General features: G+C 38.7%; 1 protein-coding gene across 3 annotated transcripts in view; it reads right to left on the reverse strand.

The window, feature by feature from the left end:
• Nucleotides 1-23,279, reverse strand: part of ADCY2 (adenylate cyclase 2) — a 224,865-nt gene that overhangs the window by 12,613 nt on the left and 188,973 nt on the right. For all 3 annotated transcript variants that reach the window (XM_065628875.1, XM_065628874.1, XM_065628873.1), the window contains exons 17-20: nucleotides 19,979-20,098; nucleotides 13,832-14,016; nucleotides 12,231-12,315; nucleotides 5,794-5,952 (exon numbers count right to left, since the gene is read on the reverse strand). In XM_065628875.1, coding sequence (XP_065484947.1) covers nucleotides 5,794-5,952; nucleotides 12,231-12,315; nucleotides 13,832-14,016; nucleotides 19,979-20,098 — 549 coding nt within the window. The remainder of the gene's footprint in view (nucleotides 1-5,793; nucleotides 5,953-12,230; nucleotides 12,316-13,831; nucleotides 14,017-19,978; nucleotides 20,099-23,279) is intronic.

Raw genomic sequence — 23,279 nt, forward strand, 5'->3', positions numbered from 1 at the left:
TGTGAACTACTATAAAGTCGAATTCTGTTCAAGTTATTATTTGACTAAAACGAGGATTTCAATACTCATGTGAATAAGGTGAACAGAATTTGTTCTGTAATTTCAAGAAGCATCAGAATTTTTTTTTCCTTTTCAGTTAGCGAAGTTTTGTGGTTTTTTTTTTTCCACAGTTTCAGTGGCAGTACAGCTCTTTCTGGAGGAATGTGGTGTGTCTGTACACGTGTACAACCATAGTGAGTCTCTGTTGCTGGTGTATAACTGAAAAATAGCAGAACTGTGGGAAAACTGTTGACTCACACAGAACAGGTGTGAGGGAAGTTTCTGGGCAAACATGAAAATAATGTTGGACAGGGAGAAACACAGGCATCTGGAGGAGGTAGAAGATGTATTACTAGATATTTCCGCTCCTTTATTTTCTAATGATTTCATAACCAGAGCATCACTGACGCCCCACCATGCCTCTGTGCAGTGGGGGTGGGATATACCATTGCAATTCACCATTATTATTTATATTCTTAAAGCTGAGATTGTTAAAATTGCCAATCTGTACCTGACATCCAGCTTACAGCCATATATACAAAATCAGTATCACTTTAATGTGATCTGATTGTGCAAATCAAAAGCAACTAAAGGAAACATCCAAGCTGATGAGTTCACTGTCAGATCGCTACTAAACTTCAAAGGAGTCCTGGATCTCCTGTGTCCTCTTGCCAAGGGAGTTTCTCATGAAGAATCAATAATGTGATAATATTTTTCTGCTATCTATTTTATCCATCTCCATAACCGCCTGGTTAATAAATCTAATCCATGTAATAAAGTAATCAAACAGTGGGGAGAGGGAATCCCTCTGGCTGGATGTCGTCAACTGATTTTAGGCAATCTAAGCACCTGACTTGAAGTATTTAATTTGAGAGCACAGTCATCCTATGTGTCCTACATTGCCAGTGCAGCGGACGTACCTATCTGGAAGGTCATTTTAATGCCAGGTGGGCAGAATCACCTCAGATAGTTTCTCTCACTCAGTCATGGAAAAAAGGCTAAAGAGGTAATTTTTCCTAAGGTAGGCGCTCAGAAGGAGTGCCGGCAACTATACAGGATGGCTCCAACTCTCAGAAATTCAGCAGCTCAGGCCCCAAATGACCTCTCTTTGCTCCAGTCTTTCACACTTAAAACCAAGTCCACTCTGCAATCTGCAGTGACATACACTGGTGGCTGTCTTGAGTAGGTATGCACCCAGACTTGGTGCAGATATACTAAAATTAGCTTGAAATTAGTTAAGTGGAGTAGTAGAGGGAGATTAACAGGCTTACTCCTCAAATGTTTAGCTTTTGCCGTCTGCATTTTGCTTCCCCTCTATGTACTTCAAATTTACCTCAGGCATATCTACAGTGAAGCTACAGTAACACTTACATATAAATATACTAAAAAGTTAAGATCTGATGCACTGAGTGCTTTTCATAGGCAAGTTAGCACAATGGGTACAGAGATTACATTCTGTGGTTAACTCAGCTTTCCTTCTATTTCCTGAGTTCATCTCCCCTGTAACTTGATTTCAATTTTTGGTGAATCCGAGGGCCATGCACATGGTGCTTTTAATAACATTGAAAGAGGACTGCATCACAAATATAGGCCTTGGAAATACAGAAGAGGAAACCCACAGTGTTATATAAAAAACTGGAGGGCAACAGAAGAGATAGCAGAATGATAATTAATTTATAGCAGAGTGATAATTAATACTCAAAACATAGATTATTAAACAAACTTTTGAAACTTGATCTGGCAAAGTAAACAAGTTGTATAAAACTGTTACAAATATATATTTAAAAAATTCCTAATTTTACCAGATTGAAAAATCCAGTAAATTAAATCTAGCCAAATTAATAGTACAGTTATAATTAATATTAATACACAATTCTATTGCCCTAGAGATTCTATTAATTAGTAAAAAACCAAAAAAACCCTTGGTTTAATTTACCAGATAAACATTAGATAGCAGCTGTTTATTTGCTTTATTGAATCTTGCTGATTTTGCATCCTGAGAATGTAAAACATGCCAGAATTACAGTACTGATGAGATACTGGTTGCAAAGTTTGTGAAACAGATAAAATCTAGGCACAGAGGTCATACTAGGACAGTGCCATATCTGAAATAAAACATGGAAACTAACATCATGTAAAAGTTTTTTTGAGAATATTACTTCAAGTCATAAGAATACAGGTCTGTTAGGAGCTACAACTGAACCCTTACAGGAAAATGGGACCAACTGTGCAGTGCTGCAGGCATATGATATTACTGAGTAATATGAAGCAGAGATGGTAGAAAATGGTTTCATCTTACTACTTCGTAATTCAGGAACCAGAATATAAATAGGACACTTACAAGTAGAATAAGGAAAATTATTTTGCACAAGAGATATATAAATTGCTATTCAACAACATGAAAGACCAGAGCTTAGAGGGTTAAAAATTTGAATGCTTATATGAATACCAGAAAAATCGCATAACTAGGACGTGTATAAAAAGCATCTGCAGAAGCAAAAGATGCCCTTACATTTACACGTAAATCAGAAGGGTGAATAATACATTAATCTTCAGCTGTTCTTCGAACTTTTGCTGAAGTATCTAACACTTGATACTGCCCGGGCCCAGCAGTTGACTGGACTGCTGATGGGTGTCAACTCCTGTCTTGCTCTGATTGCCACTGAAAACAAATCTGTCTTACGGATGTTGAACGTGGAGCCCTAATTAGCTACTAGGAAGTGTCTCTGCTGTCTTCCCTGAAAGCAAAAGTGTTGCCCAGAATAAACCATAGCAACTTGCACAATGCACATTCATCAGGAAGAGAAATGTGACTGAGCAAAAGAGAGGAGCAAGGATTCAAATAAAAGTGCTGTTGTGGCACAGGAAGGTCAGTGTGCGTCATACTGTTGGCTGTGCACCCAGTATGGGGACAACCAACCTGTAAGAGAGGGTTGCATGCCTGACTGTTACAACTACAGACACGAATCTTCTTTTTCTATAACTGGAGTTATTACTCCTTTCTCTCTTCCACCTCGAAAAAAACCCCAAAAACCCCACATGGTCTGTGAGCGCTTGCCATATGCTGAAGCTCAGCAACAGTGTCCCATTTCCTTCCTCTCTAACACTGGGGCAATATCCATCCCTACTAATGCTCTACAGCATAGTACCAGCATGGAAACCACAACAAATGGCACTGTTTATAACCAGATGAGTAAGTAATTGTGGTTGTCACAATAAATGTCAGAGAATTTTAAGGAGGCATTCCCAGCTACTTTATTTTGATCATTCATAATAATAAAGGCTGTGGCAATTGGGTGTCTTAATTTTCCTATGAGCATTTCTCTTGAAATAGTACTCTCCAAACTGCTTAATCAGAAAATTAAATGCAACATAATTCCAGGAAGGAATGGCTCCACTTCTTTCAACAAAAATAAAATCATCCCGTCTTCTGCAGTCAATCTCTCTTTTTTTTTTTTTTTCTTTCCCCTTTCATAACATCTGAAATTTCTGCTGGTTGGCTTTCCTTACTGCCCCCTCTTTTTCTCCAGTGCCTGCAGACCTTCTCGGGATGGAGGAGGCAAAGTGGTCCCATGCTACCTCTTGTAAGGATATGGCAGTCAGCTTCTCTGGGGCAGAATTTGTGCTTTAAGTAGGTGCTGGCTCCATCCTGCAGCTAATGAAACAGGATTCCTCTTGCACAGTAATGTGCTTGCCAGCCAGCTCACAGCACAAAACCTTCTGAGCACTTTTTACTAATAGGGGATCTGGATGCTAACGGCATAAAGGAAAAGGCTGCACAAGCCAGGTGCAGATATATTTAATCCTGGCCCCATTTCCTGCTTTTCATTTTATATTTTATATCTTTCTCTCAACTGGAAAGTACCCTGTTTGGTATCCAGCTTGCAGGCTATAAGCAGAAACCTGGTTCCGGAGATTCTGGTAAAGCAAACAAACCTTTATTACAGTTTGCTTTGAAGTAACTTTGCTTTTACCATAGCAGCACTAGTCAATGTGCATCCTGTTACGAAAAGGCCTTTGTTGGTCATCTAAAAGTACAGTCCCACTACTCCTAGTTAGCATTCATCCACTATTTTTTTCCCCTTCCTTTGCTGCTGCCTGTCCCTCAGCAGCACACTTTGCATTCCCTTTTCTCCATACATCTTCATGCATAAAATTCTAAGAGAAGTAGTATTCTGAAACAGACTACTCATCCATTAGATTAATTTTCATCTCAAAATCTGGTTTAAACAGAAAAGAATATACATAAACCATATTAACATTAATGTCTGCAACTAAAGAAAACACAGAAAAATTTAAATTCAGTGTCTGTTGACCTAAATATCCACACAAAGAAAACAAAGGCTTGATCTGTCCTAACATATTCTTAGGTGTATACACATACACACATGCAGAATGTCCTTTAAGCATCAACACATCTGTGCTGACATTGAAACAAATCTGAAGACATGACAGATTATTATATTTCTGAACATTTCCAGAGATTTAAAAGGTTCTTCCCTCTTTGAAAACTGTATCTACAGATAAACAAAACAGGAAAAATCTCAAGTTTTTTTTTTTTTTTTAAATAAATGCCACTAAAATAATATCAAATCATTTTTACTTCAGCTGACATGATAGACTGGAGAGCTCAGCACATTACAATTTCTGTTCTTCGCTAAATTTACTGAAGCTTATTCCAACCTAAGAATCTTGAGGGGTGACAATATAAATCCAGTTGCTAATACAAAGGTGAGCAGATGGCGTTGCTCTGCTGGGGAGCTGAGATGGAATAGCACATAAATGAGAAAGCAATCTCATGATGGTTTGCTGTGTTTAATGCCCGAAATGAGCACTGGAGCTGAGCCAACTTGGCTTCCAGCCAGTGTCCTCACTGGATTCAAAGGAACCCCACGGCAGTTTTCATTAGCTACCAAATGAATATTTGCAGGTAGTACTAAAGTACTGCTATAAAGTACTGATTAGTACTGCCTAATGCAAACCACAGTGAAAGGGGAGACATTGTCCTTTTTGACTCAGGAGATCAAAAATGAATGCCTAGAGATGCCTCTCCCCTCTTTTGTCAGTTTTGGAACTATTGTTTGGTGTGCACAAGTAATTAAAACTATTGCATTGAAGATCCCTAGAACTGCTGCTCTCTAAATGTTTTGATTTTTTCATCCCTCTTTTTTTCACTTTATTCAAACTGTAAAGCAATATTAGAAGCAGATCTAATTTCCACCAAAGTCAACAGGGGTCTTTTGGTTGACTTCACTAGTGCTTGGGTTAGGTCCATAAGCAGTGAGTAAACAGGTAATTCAGTGTTCAGAACCTCTTTCCAGAATTAACATAATCACTGTTTCAGGGGACAGGTTAATTTTCACTCCACTAAGCAAGGCCTCCAGTCACCAGGAGAAAATTCAGAACCTGGATGCAGCTCTACTCTGATCACAAAGGAAAAAGTATCTGAATGCATATGATATAAATATAAATCCATGTTGATTCAACCATTCCCTTCTTCCTCCTCAATATTTTTTACCCTCCTTCGAAAGGCAAAGTGCATTGCCACTTAAGATAACTTCACATTTTTTACCTCAAGGTACTAAGCTGCATTCAGTGCTGTAAAGCAAGCCTTTTAGGTAGGTAAGGGGGAATGAATGTGACTGTGAATCTATAATCTCGCTGTATGGACCTACTGTTCAAATCAGCATTAAGTGGTATTTTTCAGGATATTCTCCTTTCTTACAGAGCAGAGGATTTACAGAGATGTCTGACCTCATTCTTCAGGTTTCTCGCCAAGAAGTGTTCAGCTACGTGGGCTGGAAGCACATTCTCCAGAAGCACCCGGTTCAGGTTCTCCATGGTTTCAATCTCCTCCCGCTCTTTTTTGAACTTGTTCTTCCACAGGAAGTCTAACCTACAGTAATATTCATTCTGTTACAAGAGGACACAGAGGTAAAGAAACAATAGGCATCTTGTCCTGCTGGAGTACAGGTTTAAGAGACAAAATAAGCACAGTACACCACCCCTACAAGGCTATTATTTGGCCACTTAAGTACAATTCCAGATCCTACAGAAATCAAACCCCAAGTACACAGTATATGATATACATTTCATCAAACTTACAAGGCCTCTCCAAAAAAAAAGGCCCATAAAAAGGTCCATGAAAAATTAAAGTTGCAAGGTGCATTAAACAATGGAAGATTTATTTAGTTGCTCTCAGACTTTAGTAGAAATTCATTCCAGAAATTAAACACTGTTATGGAAACAATTTACAGTTTTGCAACTTAATATGATGTCTTATTTATCTGAAGTGTAGAATTTCACAGAGATCATCAAAAATGGCCCGGTCAGTTGGACCAACTAAGTCTTGATTTTGTTGGGGTGTTGGTTTTTTTTATTTGTTTGCTTTTTACACTGCTTTGTATAATATTTTATAATTTTTTTTTCTTTTTGTCCCAGACCTTTCATAATTGCTTTTAACATCCCCAATGATAACTGGAAATATATGGAAATGTGTAACATCTTGGAATATCAGTATTTTTGGAGAACCAATTTCATTAAAAATATGTTGAAAAATGAATAAAAATGCTTTTTTGTGGAGTTCTCTACATCTTTTCAATATTGTAAATGTCATTTATTGTCATAAATTCTATGGCATTATTTCTACAGTAAAGCCTCCACTGGCCTGACTTTCTCATTTGACTTGATTTAGATCAAGAGCTATTTCAATGTAGTCCAATGGTTTAATGCTATCATGCAGCTTCAATGAAGACTATGTTAGTAACCAGAAAAACGTGATTATGATGACAATCTTATTACAGAAAAAACTAAAAATGCTAGCTAGTATTATTAGCATTGAATAAGCGTTCACATCAAAATGAGGGTAGTCTTTCTGATTGGACAGTGGCTGTCACAGATCAAAATTATTCATAGATACTTTGTTGAGATCACAGCCAAAGACAGAGTAAAAAGTTGAAATAAGATGGTATTAAAATGATTTGGCAAGCTTTTAAATATGTATATTATACATTTATAAATCTAAGTTCTCCACATAGATAACAAATTCAAATGCTGCCAACTGTATTCATGCAGAAAAAATCCAATTAAAACCTGAGATGTCAGTATTATTTACATAAATTGACAAATGTAAACTGGATGCCTGGCATAAAGCTGAAATTATGTATCCATACATTTTTCCAACTTTGTATTGGAAAGAAAAGGTGCTAGATAAGCTGAAGTCTTTAAGAGATAATATTAAATAGATAATGTAGTTACTGCTTTATTATTTATTGAATGAAATTTAAGCTGCCACAAAAAATGGCAAAGAGAACTGAGAAATCAGAAAAAAATAAAGCAGAATGTATTCTACAATTTTCTTTTAAATTAAAGAAGTCAGCATATCATATTTCAAAATGCCCATTCAGACTTCTAAAAACAAAAAAACTACTACCTTACCAAAACGTACTTTAAATTGTGGGGTTTTTTGTTTGCATGATCTAACCAATTTTGTATACATGCCATTAAAGATCCTGTTCAATATTTGCAGCCTTGCAGTCATATTCCTGCTTTACATGTTGCATCTAGCATCTCTTCAACGTATCAGAATGAAAATATCTCAGAGTGGCCCTTATACATCTGCAGGCACAATATCCTTGAGATACAAAATTTTCCTTCTTCACCTAATGCTGATGTACTTGACAGCATTTCCCAGTGGATGAGCATAGTGGAAAGCCGAGGGAGGCAGGAAAGACACTCCGTTCCTCCAGGCACCACGGAGCAATTGGTTTCCTCCAGGACAAGAGACTACCATGCATCCGTGCAAGGCAACGCAATGCAACCCCAGAGGTTCAAATCAGTGGTAACTTCTTGGGCAAAAGTAGTTAAGTGCAACAAGAACTGATTCATGTCTCATTGATTGCACAGAGGTGGGTTTATCTATATTTTTAAATTATAATGGGACACTCACAGAATCACAGAACGGTTTGGGTTGGAAGGGTCCTCTGGAGATCATCTAGTCCAACCCACCTGCTAAAGCAGGTTCACCCAGAGCAGATCACACAGGAATGTGTCCAGGAGGGTCTTGAATGTCTCCAGTGAAGGAGACTCCACTCTCTCTCTGGGCAGCCTGTTCCAGTGCTCTGGCACCCTCAAAGAAAAGCAGTTTCTCCTCATATTCAGATGGAACCTCCTGTGCTTCAGTCTGTGCCCATTGCCCCTCATCCTATCGTTGGGCACCACTGAAAAGAGTCTGGTCCCATCCTCTTGACATCCACCCTTGAGATATTTATAAACATTCATGAGATCCCCTCTCAGCCTTCTCTTCTCCACGCTGAACAGACCCAGCTCTCTCAGTCTCTCCTCATTAAAAAATATGCTCCAGGCCCCTCAACGTCACTCTGTGTCTATTTGCAATATTTGCCTGAGTGAGGCAATGAACTAATTCTCCTCACTGAGAGAATGTCACACAGAAAGTCAAGATAAGCAGCTCGAGAGTAGCTGTCTATGCCACAGATGTCTGCAGTCAAGAGAGATGAATGCTATCACCTTCAGCAAAGGAGCAGCAAAGGCAACACTAAAGCAGATAAGATCACTAGAAATTAAACGTGGGTTTTCATTCAGGCGAGGGAACTAAGGAGATTCCACCTCACAGCCATTACTTACAAACAGCAAATCTGAGAAACTGTCTCAATAGGGAATGTCAGCAGAAGATGTCTTAGAACACATTAATAAGTTGATCAACAAGAAGTCATCAGCTCTAAAGTAACCAAAATGAAAAGCTGCTGGTCTGAAACTTGTGGTAGACAGCCTGATCATCTGAAACAGCCACGGTGTCAGAGAACTGAGAAATGGTAAGGATATAATGAAAATCTTTGGAAAAGAACTGGGGTAACCCCAGGAACAATAGAGAAACAAACTTTTTTGAGAAAAAAAAAGCCAACATGGTGACAAAAATAGCTATTTAGACACATTAACTAAAGCTGATACAATGAGGAGGGGTCGACACCTCTTCTGTAAAGATGCCTCCTTCTGTTACAAAGAAGTGAATGGGCATGTGAATAGGAGTGAAGACCGAAATAAGTTTTCATTAAATGCTTTCAGAAGAGGCTCTTGAAAGACTACATTATCTGAGAAGGATCCTCTCACAGAATAAAAACTCACTAAAAACAGAACAGAGGCTACAAATAAACAGTTTTCCTGGCTGAGGAAAGTTGCCATAAATGTCTGGGCAGTAAAACAGCCAATGAAGTTCAGTGTGGACAAACATAATACAATCAATCATGGGAGAACAAAACTATTCACCTGTCCTACAGAGGAACAGGGTATGTTCAATTTTATGTACTGATGAGAAAGGAGTTCACAGGCTATGTCAATACTTGTAATTCAAACTAGGCCATAAGAGAGATTTAATGCTCAATAGTGTTTAAATGTGAGCACACTCCTTACACAGTCTGGCCCATACCAGTCTGCATTCTCCTGGGCAATGCCAGAGCTGGGTGCAAGAGTCGCCATTCTCAACTTATCATCTGCCTGCTGCCAGCCTGGTTTCAAATAACTCCAATGGTGTGCATACAGAATGAAATGTGCCACTTGACCTCAGTGTCAAGCAATGGTTGCAGCTTACACTGGCATGACCATCAAAAAAAAGCAGTTCTATTTTCTCCACCTCACTTCTGGCTGCTCACTCCTATCCTGTGCTCAATCTGTTGGCACAAGCATTGCTGCAGCCACACCATAAAACCACATCAGGAAGCAGATCTAGCTGAAAACCAACAATTTTTCCAGGGTTAATTTTTAAGCCAGACCATTTCTCTATTTTGGGCCACTATACAGCTCCACAGGCAGCTGTGCCAGTACAAATAGGGAGATACGAGGATAAGAATGAGCACCTGAGGGAAGACCTCCTTCTTTCTGTAGGGATGCTGGTTGTGCAGCTAAAAGTGTTAGCTGAACCTGAGAATTAAGTTGGGTCATGAGACGCGTAATGATATACTAGCTCTCCCTCTCTTCATCCCCATTCACCCAGAGACACACATTCCCACTCCTGCTTTTACATCAGGACAGGCATCTGTCTGACCAGTGGTGAGCAGGTTCACAGAGGTAAGCTTGTAGGAAATCATTCACTTTTTGTTTAGATGAACTTTCTCATTTCTCACTCTGGGGACAGAGAAGCACCAATGCCAGCCTAGGGAAATGGAGGAACCACCCTTTTCATCAGTGGCTATTATCTTTTTCATTGTTAACATAATCAGATATTACGAGAAAAGACATATGCAAAGTAGAAAAATGCAATAGCAGAGAAATTGTGTATTACTCTCTGTAGAAGAATGGTAAGGAAGAATTTTAATTTGCCTACACTTCTAAGGTGACTCAACTGTGTTCTGCAAGTGTCACTCAATCAAAGTAGTAAGCAGAAAGTTTAAAAACAAGCAGACAGATACTATCACATAACTTTTTATCATATTGTGGAATTCATTATCAGACAGTGTTGGGAAGATTAGGAAGTTAACATGGGTTAAAAAGAGATCAGGCAGTGCAAGAGAAAACAGATCAGCCAATAGCTATTAAACGTTGCCACAGAAATGCCAACTGGCAGAAGATGGGAAGCCTGCGTTCCTGGAAGGGTCACTCTACACGGGTTCATTTCCTCCCCTGTTCTTTTTGTAAGCATTTGCTATCAGTCAGTATCACTAACAGTAACTTAAAATGGTAGGTCTTACACCAAGTATGTATGAAAATTAGTTCATTACATTTTCTAGTTAACATTGCTAACATAGACTTTGCTTGAAAGTGTCCAAAAACATAGAGGGTTTTTTCTCCTTCTTCTTTAAGGGAGAATAAATTAGCAGAAAAATCAAAGACAACATACTGAAGAGCCACAAACAAGTGGTATCATGACAAGGATCCTGGACATGTCTGAAAACAGACCTTTTCCATTACAGGATCATTTTTCAGTTGGTGTGGCAGGGAACAACACACACACACTGTTATTGTATGCAAAACAAACTTTCTTGTTCACGTGACTGAACTCACAAAGAAATACTCTTTTTGCCCAATGAAGATGACGTTCCATCTCTCCTTTGCTCTTGGTGTTGCACCCACCACCTAAATATGATACTGTGGTTGACAGGGACTCAAGGTTCTCAAGGGGTGTGATGAAATATTTATCCCTCTTTCCCAGTGGAAGTAGCTGTGCTCCAGCCCCACTCTCTGCTACTGTCATCAAATAAGCAAACTCTAATACAGTGCTGGCAGCAAGGCAGATGAAGAATGTTATTTCTAACTCAGGAAGGATGTTCCCCACTACAGCAAATACTGGGGAGTCTGTCAGAGAAGAATTTTTTTGTCTAGTAACCTGCAAGGCCTGCTTGGCAATTTAAATGCCGGTCATTATGTTTCAGGGAATTGTAATGTAATTGAGTGATTTAAGTCTGGGGTAAGATCCCTCCCAGGCTGCAGGCTATGGGGGTAGGGGCTGTTCATGAGACCTCACATGGTTTGCCTGTTCCAGCCCAGAGCACTCTCTTGCACACTGCATCATTCTTGGCACACAGAGTCACAATCACAGAATCACAGAATGGTTAGGGCTTGAAGAGGCCTCTGGAGATCACCTAACGGCCTGGAATTGCAGCTTTTAGCCATGGATCATGGACAGACCCAAGCACTTAGAGAAAGAACTGCCCTTGCACCTGCCCTCAACTTTGTAGAGGGTAAGACCATTGACATCACACTTGTACTGAAAAAGCACAACTGGGTAATGAAAAGAGTGGTTTCCTGTTGGGTCATAGTTTTAGTGCAACTGTGGCCTTGGCATGTGGTACGCTTCTGTGTGTGTGCTACATTGTTTCTGTGTCTGCATCAAATAGTAATAACTGTGAAGAAAATAGCTTGTAATTAAGCAACCAGGGAGCCAGCAGATGGATGCAGACAGATGGGAGCACGCTAGGAAGCTATGAGACAATATTGGTCAGCATGACAAGCAATAGTCACAGCACACTATCAGTATAATGTCTACAGTCTCAATGACAGTTATTGGTGAGTTTTAGGGGCATATTGGAAAGTAATACAGAAAAATAGCTTTTTAGATGCTTCTGACACTCCTTTGCAAGGGTGTGGTGTAGAACGGAATAAAGGTGTTCACCAGAAAATCTAAAAAATGTTTGGGAAGGTGGCAGGCTGCATTGTGCCCACTGATAAAGTGTGCATCTTACCTGTCTACCCAAAACCAGTAATGTGACGAAGAATATAAACAAAGAAATTGAGCCCATTGTCTTCAGGTCTTTCAGTATTCCTGGCCTATAAAATAAAAACATAAGTAAAGCAGGCTGCTGAAAGTTAGAACAAAATTACTTTAGCACAAGAATAAGATTACAATTTATCTTTCTTTCTAGTATGTAAACTAAGACCATTTAAATATGATATGTTTTAATATTTGATGAAATATTATTATTTTCATTATGTAGCTTTAATTACTTCTACTACATTCTGTGCAAATGTGCCTACATTTTGAAGTCCAGTAATAAGATGAGGATTTAGGAAAAATAATACCCATGTTTGCTTTCAAATGGAGAGCATTTGGTGCTTATTCTACACAGGCAGATTAAAAAGAGATTAATAACACTACTTCCGTAATGGAGATCTTGCCTGTATCCAAGGAATGTGAAGAAACAGAAACTACTGCACCTAACTCCCAAAATGCCTTTTCACCTCAAAATCACAGGAGGCACAAACTAGATCTTGTACAGAGTTTATTAAAAACTCTGCTTTGGGAAAAGACACTAGAGGTAATGGGAAATAGTTCACACCAGCAATCTCCTACTGATGCCACTGAAAGAAGAACCTTGAGATTTAGGAAGGAGAACACCAACAGGCACACAACTTGACTGGCAAAATCAAGGCTGCCAGAAGCACATGCTCAATCTAACCTGTCCCATGGTTTTCCATCACACAGATATCCTTTCCACTAATGCAAAGGAAACAAAGACCTGTGTTTCTTCATTTAATCCTTAGATTTAAGTGCAAAGGAAGCATACGCTTTTTTTTTTTTTTTAATTTGGATCCTCTTGTACGTTTGTCTCTGTGTCCTAACAATATTAAGTAGTTTACAGTACAGGAATAATGATACTGAAACACTACTCTGTTCAGTTTTTCTGTTGTGGCATATACACTGCACACTCAGCTGACATAGAAGAGAATTGCCTCTTTGTTTTGAAAAGGAGGTGAAAATTCCAAGTGTCCAAAAATTGTTTTACACAGCAATACTAAGAGTCATAATTTTGGCCTCATATATTATCACCTATAACAAAGATTTCAGCAGTGTCACTGAAAATTTAATATACAAGTTTGCAAGCACAGCAAAAAAATTTCCAAACTGCTTCTCTCCTGATTTTTTAAATACCTAGGAATGCATTTATGAAGTTTAAAGACAATATACTAGTTCTGAAGAAGCTGATTTTCTTTGGCTTCCAGCAATTATGCTTCAGCAGCCTTAATTATGTTCAGCCTTAGGCCTTAACAAGCTTAATTATGACTTCTTCTTAATATTGTTTATTATAAAAATGCAAATTGAACCATATTCTATTTTCCATAGTATGTGATTTAAACACCTTGCCCAACCTTGTTTATTTTATTCTAATGCTCTGAGCTGTGACATTAAATCATATAACTGCAACATGACAATGATTTTAAGTTGTGACTTGTAGTTCATATAGCCAAAGACATAGAAAAAAAAAATCTGTTCCATGACGTAAGAACTGCCAAAGGTAGTATTTAATTTCTATTAATTTCAGAAGGACTGGAGTTATCCACCTACCTTCTAAGAGGTGCCATTGCATACATAAATTTGCTGTAGTCATCCAGCATGAGCCCATGGGTGTGCAGAAGAATAACATTGTAGCCCACCAATGCAATCAACATTATCACCATTTTCAACTCATAATTTATCCTCAGGAAAACAGAACAGGAAATGAGCCCTAATATGCAGCTGTATATAAAATACTGGCAAAGAAAAATCAAATAGAAAATATTTAGAATTTGGCTCTTGAGTAGGAAATCATACATAATAAAATGCTCAGGCTAGTTTAAAAAACAAATTGTTGACTGACCACTTAAGCATGGAATATATCACAACCTGGGACATTATGGTTTACAGATAGTCAATAACAACCAGATGTTTGTATTTCATAAAATAGAACATTTTTTTTACTAGGCTCCCATTCACTTTAAACTCAGTACAATCGAGATTATGCTCCTAATTTTTGCTTCCTAATATTCAACCTTTTTAACTTTTGATTTACTCATCTGCAGTAGGAAGGAGTACCTATTCATGGGACACCACTGTTGGTGTTGAAGTGTAATGCAAGAGCCTAGTGCCAGCAGACTGACAAAGATTTATTCCAGTGCCCCTGGACTGTTTTCACTCATGAGTTCAATAACTACCTTGTATGTATTATTGGAATAAGTGTCAAGGTAAAATGTCTAAGGATCTGGAAACAACGATTTCATTGCGTATATTTGCAGTATTCATAAATTGAGGCAATAAACAGTTGTTACAAACCTCATAGATAAGCAATTTTACAAATTCTAGAAATACAGCTAAGATATGAAAAATACAAAATTATTAACATGGTCTTTGCTTAATATAAATATAAAAAAATCCTTCTGTCAAATCTTCTTGAGTTATGACTATACAAGAACACACTCAATGTTAACAAACCCCTCTTCTTCTCTGTGTCATATATAACAACAAAAATACGTATGGTTGAAGTTAAATTCCTGGAAAAATATTTTCTCTGGATACTTTCTGGAAGTGGACTAGGGCATCAAAACCAATGCTAAAACAGGAACAATACATTCTCAGTAGAATCATTATCTTAGTCCGTAACATACAGCACCTTTGTGAAAGACGCTTCCTGAAAATTACAGTCCTGCACCTGGTAAGAAAGTTATCTTTTCTGAAACTACAAAGCATTCTATTTCTAGATATGCTATTTTCAGACTACTGTTGACTTGTTGATGGCAGTACTTTTGACAGAACCTGAATCACTGTATACTAAGCTTGGAGGATCACTAAGAAGAATAATTTTCACAGCACCCATCAGACAGAATTGATCTGCCATCTCAGTGTCTGCTGTTACTGTAATTTTCTTGCAGATCTACTTGAAATAAGAAATAGAAAGAACTACTGTTCAGAATCTCCAAAAATAAAACTTCTGATGGCTGCATTCCACAGGAGGTCACACTCCAGTGTTACATAAAAGCAGCATCCCTTTTTTACTCCACAAGGCATTCTACTTGTGAAATCAGTTTTCCAAAAAGAAACAAGCAAATAAAAGGAAGTCTTGAATCCACAACTGGATGCAGTTTGACAAAGACCAAGAAACTTTGAAGTGGAATAGACCGTTTCTGTTAGCGTTCCATAGGAATATGTAGACTAGATTGAAAATTTCAGCTAAAATTTCAGATATGGGTTGATGGATTAGAGAAGAGGGGCACAGCCACACATTTAAGAATGCAGACTCCAATACTGTGTATTGCAATGCCAGATTCCGTTAATCAACAAGCAGATCTGGAAATGAGTCTGTAAGCAATGCTGCTTGAACAGCCACACCAGGTTATGAAGTTTTTTCTTTTGAAAATGCCACCTTAAATAAACCTTTTTCCAACTGTAACTTCATGGCTATTCAAGGTTGTTGTTTCTGAGTGCTCAACACTGCAAATGAATTTTTCAATTCGTGTCAAAGGAACTGACATTTCAGCCTTTTAATAAAAGAATTAGTAAATTTTAGTATACACTTCAAGTGTTGTAGCTTAAACCTTCTCTTACTCTTTCACCTTTTCACACTAATCCAAAAGGGCTTTGAAAAAAAATCAGAGGAAGAACTTCAAGACAAAATGCTTCAAAAGATACACTGTAGAGGAATAAAGGTAACTGGCATTCTAGCTAGTGTCTCAGAAGGATGCATGCAGCTACAAAGCAGGCAAGACACTGGAAAAAAAGTAACAATCTGGTGAACAATAGTCAAAGTAGCCATACGGAAAATCAGGACTGGTGGAATTACTGCCACATGTATAGCATGAGAGCTCTGGTCTTTGTCAAAGCACAAATATTGCAAGCTGTCAGACAAATGGCAGCCTGCCTCCTGGGCCTAGCGGTCTGCTCTCAGTTCACCAAATGAACATGGACTTTCCTATAGAGGAAAAAATGCCCAGCTGGGAAAAATCACAGCTTTTGTGTGCAGGTATACTGGACTTGTTTTTTAGTAAAGACCCCTTTCAGGTTTGTTCATTCTACACCTCTGTACAACCTACTGAAGAATAAGAAGAGCTCAGACTACACAGGTACGGAGGCTTTTTCCAAGGCAGAGAGTTGCAGAGATACCAATCCTTTGTAGTGACCTTGATTGTGCCACTGTACTTCATGCTGGTGAGGCCCCACCTTGAATCCTGTGTTCAGTTTTGGGCGCCTCATCATAAGAAGGACATCGAGGTGCTGGAGAGAGTGCAGAGGAGGGTGATGAAGCTGGTGAGGGGCCTGGAGCACAAGTCTGATGAGGAGCAGCTGAGGGAGCTGGGGCTGTTTAGCCTGGAGAAAAGGAGGCTGAGGGGAGACCTTATCGCTGTCTACAGCTGCCTGAAAGGAGGTTGTAGCATGGAGGGTGTTGGTCTCTTCTCCCAAGTAGCAAGTTGCACCAGGGGAGGTTTAGATTGGATATTAGGACAAAATTCTTCACAGAAAGGGTTGTCGGGCATTGGAACAGGCTGCCCAGGGAAGTGGTGGAGTCACCATCCCTGGAGATGTTTAAAAGGCGTTTAGAAGCGGTTCTTAGGGACGTGGTTTAGTGCTAGAGTTGGGTTATGGTTGGACTCAATGATCCTGAGGGTCTTTTCCAACTGAAGTGATTCTATGATTCTGTGATCGAAATATCACGGCACACTGATGGGTTAGCAACCCACACGGCAGTGAAGCCAAGCAGCCGCAGGCCCGTGCTGTGCTCGGCGTGCCCCTTGGCTGTGAGACACCCTCAGCCAGCTCTGCCAGCCTCCTGCAACCGAGCAGCCTGCAGGCAGCTCCCGCTCGGCAGCACTGGTTTTGCCACGTGTGTGGCCCTGACTTCATCTAACGGTGCAGCAACAAGCTCTCATGGACACCGCTTTTGTCTGGCAGCAGAAACAATGAATAGGAATGTTTCTTTTTCAGAAAATCCTGTAAGGGCTCAAAAGAGGGAAATGCTGGCTAAGCTCTCCACAGATGCGATCTGCACCACGTGCTGTCCCTGACTGAAGGGCCACCCGATGCTGGATGATTCAGAGTTCCCAGCATCTGAAGGGATGTATGTAACTCCATCTACCCTCTTTTTTTCTTCCTGTGCTTGCTCTAATAAATGGTATTTTAAACGATACTTTACAGAGTCTGAGTGCCTCTCCTACAGGGATCATAGGCCCAGTGCCTTGCACCAGTGCACTAGACCCTTAGTATCTTATCTCCAGCCTGGTGCATTTGGTTGCTGCTCTTAACATTTAAGACTGACAGCTCTGTGGTTATACAGACCTTTACTAAAGTAAAAAGGGATTCTACTCCAACATGTCTATGGAGAAAAACTTGAGAAGAAAGTAATTTTGGAATTCCCTAGTCAAATAAAGTCTATTCCAAAACTGCATCTTTTACAAGTCTGTATTATGACTTTTATTTATTTAACATGTGGGGATGGCTGCACTGATACCACACTGTATTTTATCACAGGAAGAGGTATGCACGACTTGAAATCTCCCAGGCCTAATTTCTATTACAAAGAAACTACAGAAGCGTAATAGCAAAACTAAACAAATAAACACAAGCGAAGTCCTCAAAATTTACTGTGTAATCTTTCCTAAGTCTTTAAAAAGAGCAAGAAAGCAAGCAATACAACTCAGAAAAGTTATTTTTTGAGATGGAGGAGGGAGAGAATCAATCAGTATGCTTCAAAATGAACTAAATTCTCTTGAGGCTGAAATAATTCAAAAATCTCTTATTCATTCATTTTAGATGACATAGTCAATAGATATGTCAGGTCCACTATCACAAATCACAGGGAGTTTACCTATATTAATAAAGCTTAAAGCTAACACACAGATTCAAAAGACTGGATTTTTAATTTAAGAAAACAAAGATTTGTCAGTTTAAGTATTCAGTATCTCATTCAATAAAAAGAGAATAATTTTATTTGCAGATTAAAAAAAAAAACAAACCAAAAGTAGTAACTCAAAAGGGATTTGTAGCTTTTTCTAGCTAGAAGTTACACAGTGCCTGAGGATGAAAATGATGTGCATCTGAGAGCTGTTTAATAAAAAAATTAGGGAAAAAGTGTTTCAACACTTTAGCCAACCTGACCTTTTAATTTATTATTAGCAGAGGTGACATTTTACCATAATTCTTGTGCCAATTTATCAAAGTTTCTCTGATGAAAGAATGCATTTTAAAAGTTCAAAATCTCTAAACCGCTAACTGTTAGAAATGTACCAATCACATCAAGCGCTGACAAACATCTTAGTTATACACGGGAAAACAAAGGAAAACCCACACTTTTTCTTTTTTAAGAACAGCAGATTGAATCTTAGTAAGTATAATTTATGAAAGTTGTATCCTTCAGATGCTGGTTAGAGAGCTTACTGGTAAAAAGGAAAACAAAAAAACTTTTCAAGAAGTTCAAAACTATAACAAGAATTATGTTTTAAAAGATGACTAGAAAACCTGCTAACTAAAAGAGCAAACAAATATAAATAAGTATCGGAACAATTTATTTCTATGTGCTTGCGAGTGTGAAGATATGCAGAGCCTGGGAGAAGGACTGCATCACTTCTTTGACAGTGAGGATAACTTGATGTCAGATCCAAAAGAAGACATAGGCACCTGTCCATGACTGCTGGCATTTAGTCAGCTAAATTCAAAAATGAGAAACAGAAACCCATGCTCTGTTGTGACTTTTTCAGAGAGATGCTGAAAGTTCATAATTGCTGCAGCTACTGCAGCGTTGTTTTTTTTTTTTCCAGGAGACTTATATACATGATTAACATCTTGCTTTTGTGTGTGCCTAGGATTGTTTAGCTTGACATAGTGAATAGCTGTTTCATGTAAAACATATTGTGTGGAAATCAGCACACACTGTTTTGGTACTGCTCTCATCAATTCTGCATAGAGATAAAATAATCTCCCTTCTCCTCTCACTTCCTCCTGCTTATTCATCCAAAGACTATTTACCTATTTTGGCATAATATACAGCTTGTTATGTTCAACTGCAGTTCTTTTGTAGTCCCTTTAAGAATCACTCCTCTCTAGGATACAGATTCCCTTTTTGCAGGAATGTCCTTCCCACTCTTCTTGCATGTACCGCTGTGCTTTTGTTCACACTAAGACATCTTCAAATCACTTCAGATCTTTTAAACAGTTTCTACAGTGGAACACAAGTGTTGTATTTCCCCTCCCTCACCCCACCTCTTAAGCAAACATGTAATGACAGCAGTGTGAGAACCACAGTTTTCACATTTGCTGCCAGGTCAGTGATGGAAGTGGTGAATATTTTCAGGTCCACCACTGGTCCTTGTGAAACCCATCTGCAGACCAACCTGCATTTTTCACTGACAGTGATGTGCAGCTTTCAGTCCACAGTTTGCTTTGTAGTTGCTGTGTGTTCTCCTGATATCTCATAACACCAATTTGTTGGCATGGGAGAGCTAGGCTTCTTAGTTATCAGTCTGTTTCCTGCTTTTTAATCTGACATTCATTAAAATCTCTATTTTCAGAAGTACTAACCTCCTCTAACTTCCCACTTCCTTCAAATGCACTTGCAGGTGACTGGAAAAAAAAATCAAGCTTTTGCTGTAGTCTTAAAAAACTGGTGGGTGTTTAACTTTAAGCAGATCCAGCAACAGTCAATTTAGTGTAATTATTGAAAACAAACGAAGAAATGTAAAATGAACTTACCGGTAGGAAAAAACAGTTGTTTTGTATACACCACCGTGTCTGATTACTTGAATTAGGAAAACTTGCATTTGATGAATTAAGAACTGAGGGAAAAGGTTTCACAGCATTATCCAGGAAAAACTAGAGAAAAACAACATATAATCCATTAGCTTGTCAGATGTTTCAAGTCAAAATAGAGAAAAGGAATTGGAGAAGCAGAGAAAGCCTTGCCAGTAATAATTTAACTTCGGTATTTCACTGCAAATTGAAATAGAAGAGGGGAAATGACATCACTTGATTGCTTGTTCCTGCATGCTCAGACAAAACCAACTTTGTTAACCTCCATCTGACACTTTCCATTTGAATAAAAGAATAATGTCTCTTTGTTATGTTACTTTCATATATCAAAAGCTCACACACACAAGAGACAATGACGAAATAAATTCAATACGAATAATTCCTGGGTTTACCTCAACTGAACCTCCTATTTAAACACAGGAATAATTAAAGAAAGAATAAGAAGTCTTTACTGAAGTTGATTTACACAGATGTAATCCTTCTCATAATAGTAATGATGATAACATTGGTACTAATGTTATTGAAACAGAAGAGCGCAACCTGTATCTCCTGGGTCACCAAATTCAGCCAGTTGATGTCACGGGTAACCACCACCATACACTACCGTTTGCCATATTGATCTAGTGCTTTCTCAATGAGTTAGATTTGACTACATTAATTCCACTGCTTTGAATCTCACCACTTAAATTGTTTCTACGTTTAACCAGTATTCATGGCCAGTTCCCATGTATTTTTTTTTTTTAATTCTTGTGCTAATCTCTTTCTCTAGCTTTCAGATAGCTCCTTTCTCTCCCTAGTATTTACATTGCCAATATGTAATGCTATCTCAGCCTTCACTATGCTCAGCAATCTATGTTTTTCTAGTTTCTCCCCAGAAGCAGCTTTTCTTTCCCCTAATCATTCTAGTAGTCACCCTCTGTACATACTTTTTTCAGTTCAATCTTCTGGGTGACCAAAACTGAAACCATACTTCCCAGATTTTACCAGAGTTTTGCAATAGCATTAATATTAATTCTGCAGAAAATATGTTCTCATACATCCTGGAATGACAGCTCCCTTGCTCGCAGCTACAAAACCATACCTCATCGGACCTCATGCAAGTGGGGCTCAGGCAGATCAGGGAGTTATAGCAGCTCAACACGTTGCTGAACATTGACATAATCCCAACCACTAACATCATGCTCAGCAAACGTGAGGTAGTTTTCCTTCTTTGGGGCTCACTTAGCTAAATGTGGTTTATACCTACACTGTGAATTAAGAGCAGTCACATGGATGATTATTGTGATTCAGCTGAGTTGTCATTAAACCACATAAGTAATCAAAAACCTGAACTCATCTCATCTTTACCTGATGAGCTTCCAACTTGTATCAGAATTTCTTGTCACTGGTCTGTCAGACTAACCATAATCTTGCACTCTGTACTAAATTTGGGGATTGTACTAAATGGGGGATTGGACTAGATGATCTTTCGAGGTCCCTTCCAATCCCTAACATTCTGTGATTCTGTGAAATTTCATCCTAGTTCTTTCACTCAAATCCTCAGTTGACTTCTTCCTTTCTAAAATCCCAAGCCTTCCTTCACAGACATTGCCTGTCACCTTAATTTCATCAGCAAATTTCACAGTACCTCTCATACACAGGTTGCCTCTCTCTCACCTGCTCTTCTCTGCACCTAGCCAGTTTGTAACCCATCTCTAAATTATTTCCCCGTCCCCATCTTTACCTACTGCCCTAGAGGAAAACTGCTCAGTTCACTCAGACTAACCAAATCTGGTCTGGTCAGCCATAGCTCTGTGTAGCCAAGTGCTGAAAACTTCCCAGGGTGGGATCCCACAACATGTCCCAGTGCTGTACTATCTGCATAGTGACTCTTTTTTTTCTTTAAGACTATCCAACCTGCCAAGCTACCACTCGTGGCCATTGCCCCTTGATATGTTTTGTGGCTCTGCTGAGAACAGTTTGAAACTGTTATCAATGTAACACCCTTTCAGCAGAAGCAGGACTGGTTATGCACTTGTGAAGGGGATCGATACGCCATCTGTTAGCAAGACTGTTTCAAAAGAAGTTGGCACAGCCTCTGGAATAACATGCAGAATGGGCTCACCTTTGTTTGTACAGTTGCATTTTCAGGTTGTTTTCCTTTACAAACAGGCTTCTCTGACTCTTTATGTGCAACTACACATAATTAACCCACAATCAGTGAACGATACATTCAGGATCCGAATCAGTAATACGACATAAATCACAATACCAGACTCTACAAAATGTCAATAAAGACCTACACATTTCGAAACAACCTTCTGTAACTGATCCCAAAGAGCTCTAATGATGCACAGAGTTATACGCACATCCGTCCCTTCTCACAGGATGTGTGGGTTAAATACACACACTCTTTTGTAATTTTTTCCCCACACTATTGCCTTCTTTGCTTCAAATTCCCTTTGAAGTGCCTTGGTTTCTGTTTAACCCAGCTGATGCTGGACATCCTCTTTAACAGGAAGAGTTTGGGGAAAATGCCCTCCAGACAGCCCGAAGTATTTAATCTCCCTTCTCCTCAACTATTTACACTGACATTATCATGTTAACAGATGTTGTTAACCAGGTCATTTGCCAAGGGGTGAGCAAAGAGACTCCCGCATCTCACTAAGAGTGCATATACTTTTTTGCAAATATGAAATAACTGTATTTAGTTTCAGAATCCCATCCCACGCATGTCCACAGAGCAAAAGATTATATACCACGAAGAACTCAAACACAATTATATTATATATAGATACATGTGTATAGATATTTATATATGTTCATTTCTATTAAAGAATTTTAGGTTTGTTTTTGAGGTTTTATAGGGCATTTCTGACCTATAAATGTTGCCTGTATACACAGAATGCTATACGAAATGTGGCATACCTATGAATACATAAATAAACATAGAAAGAAAAAAAAAAGGGATATGGAAATGTTGTCATCTCCCATGAGCCAAACAACACTTACTTCTGAATGATGTGTTTGTACTTGTCTTTCTTGCCTCTCATCAGTTATCTACATCTGCTATCACGCTTTGAAGATATATATTGTTCTTCAACATAGTATTTTTTTGTAAGAGACAGCTCAGTCCTACTAAGCAGTCACACCTACTCAAATGACTCAAATGAAAGCAATATTTTTTATGAATACCCATGTTTGCCAGGGAACATCTGAGCACACTACCATTAAATTCTCATTTTAACTTCATATATTCGAACAG

The sequence above is a fragment of the Caloenas nicobarica genome, chromosome 2 (assembly GCF_036013445.1).
Source record: "Caloenas nicobarica isolate bCalNic1 chromosome 2, bCalNic1.hap1, whole genome shotgun sequence".
NCBI lineage: Eukaryota > Metazoa > Chordata > Aves > Columbiformes > Columbidae > Caloenas > Caloenas nicobarica.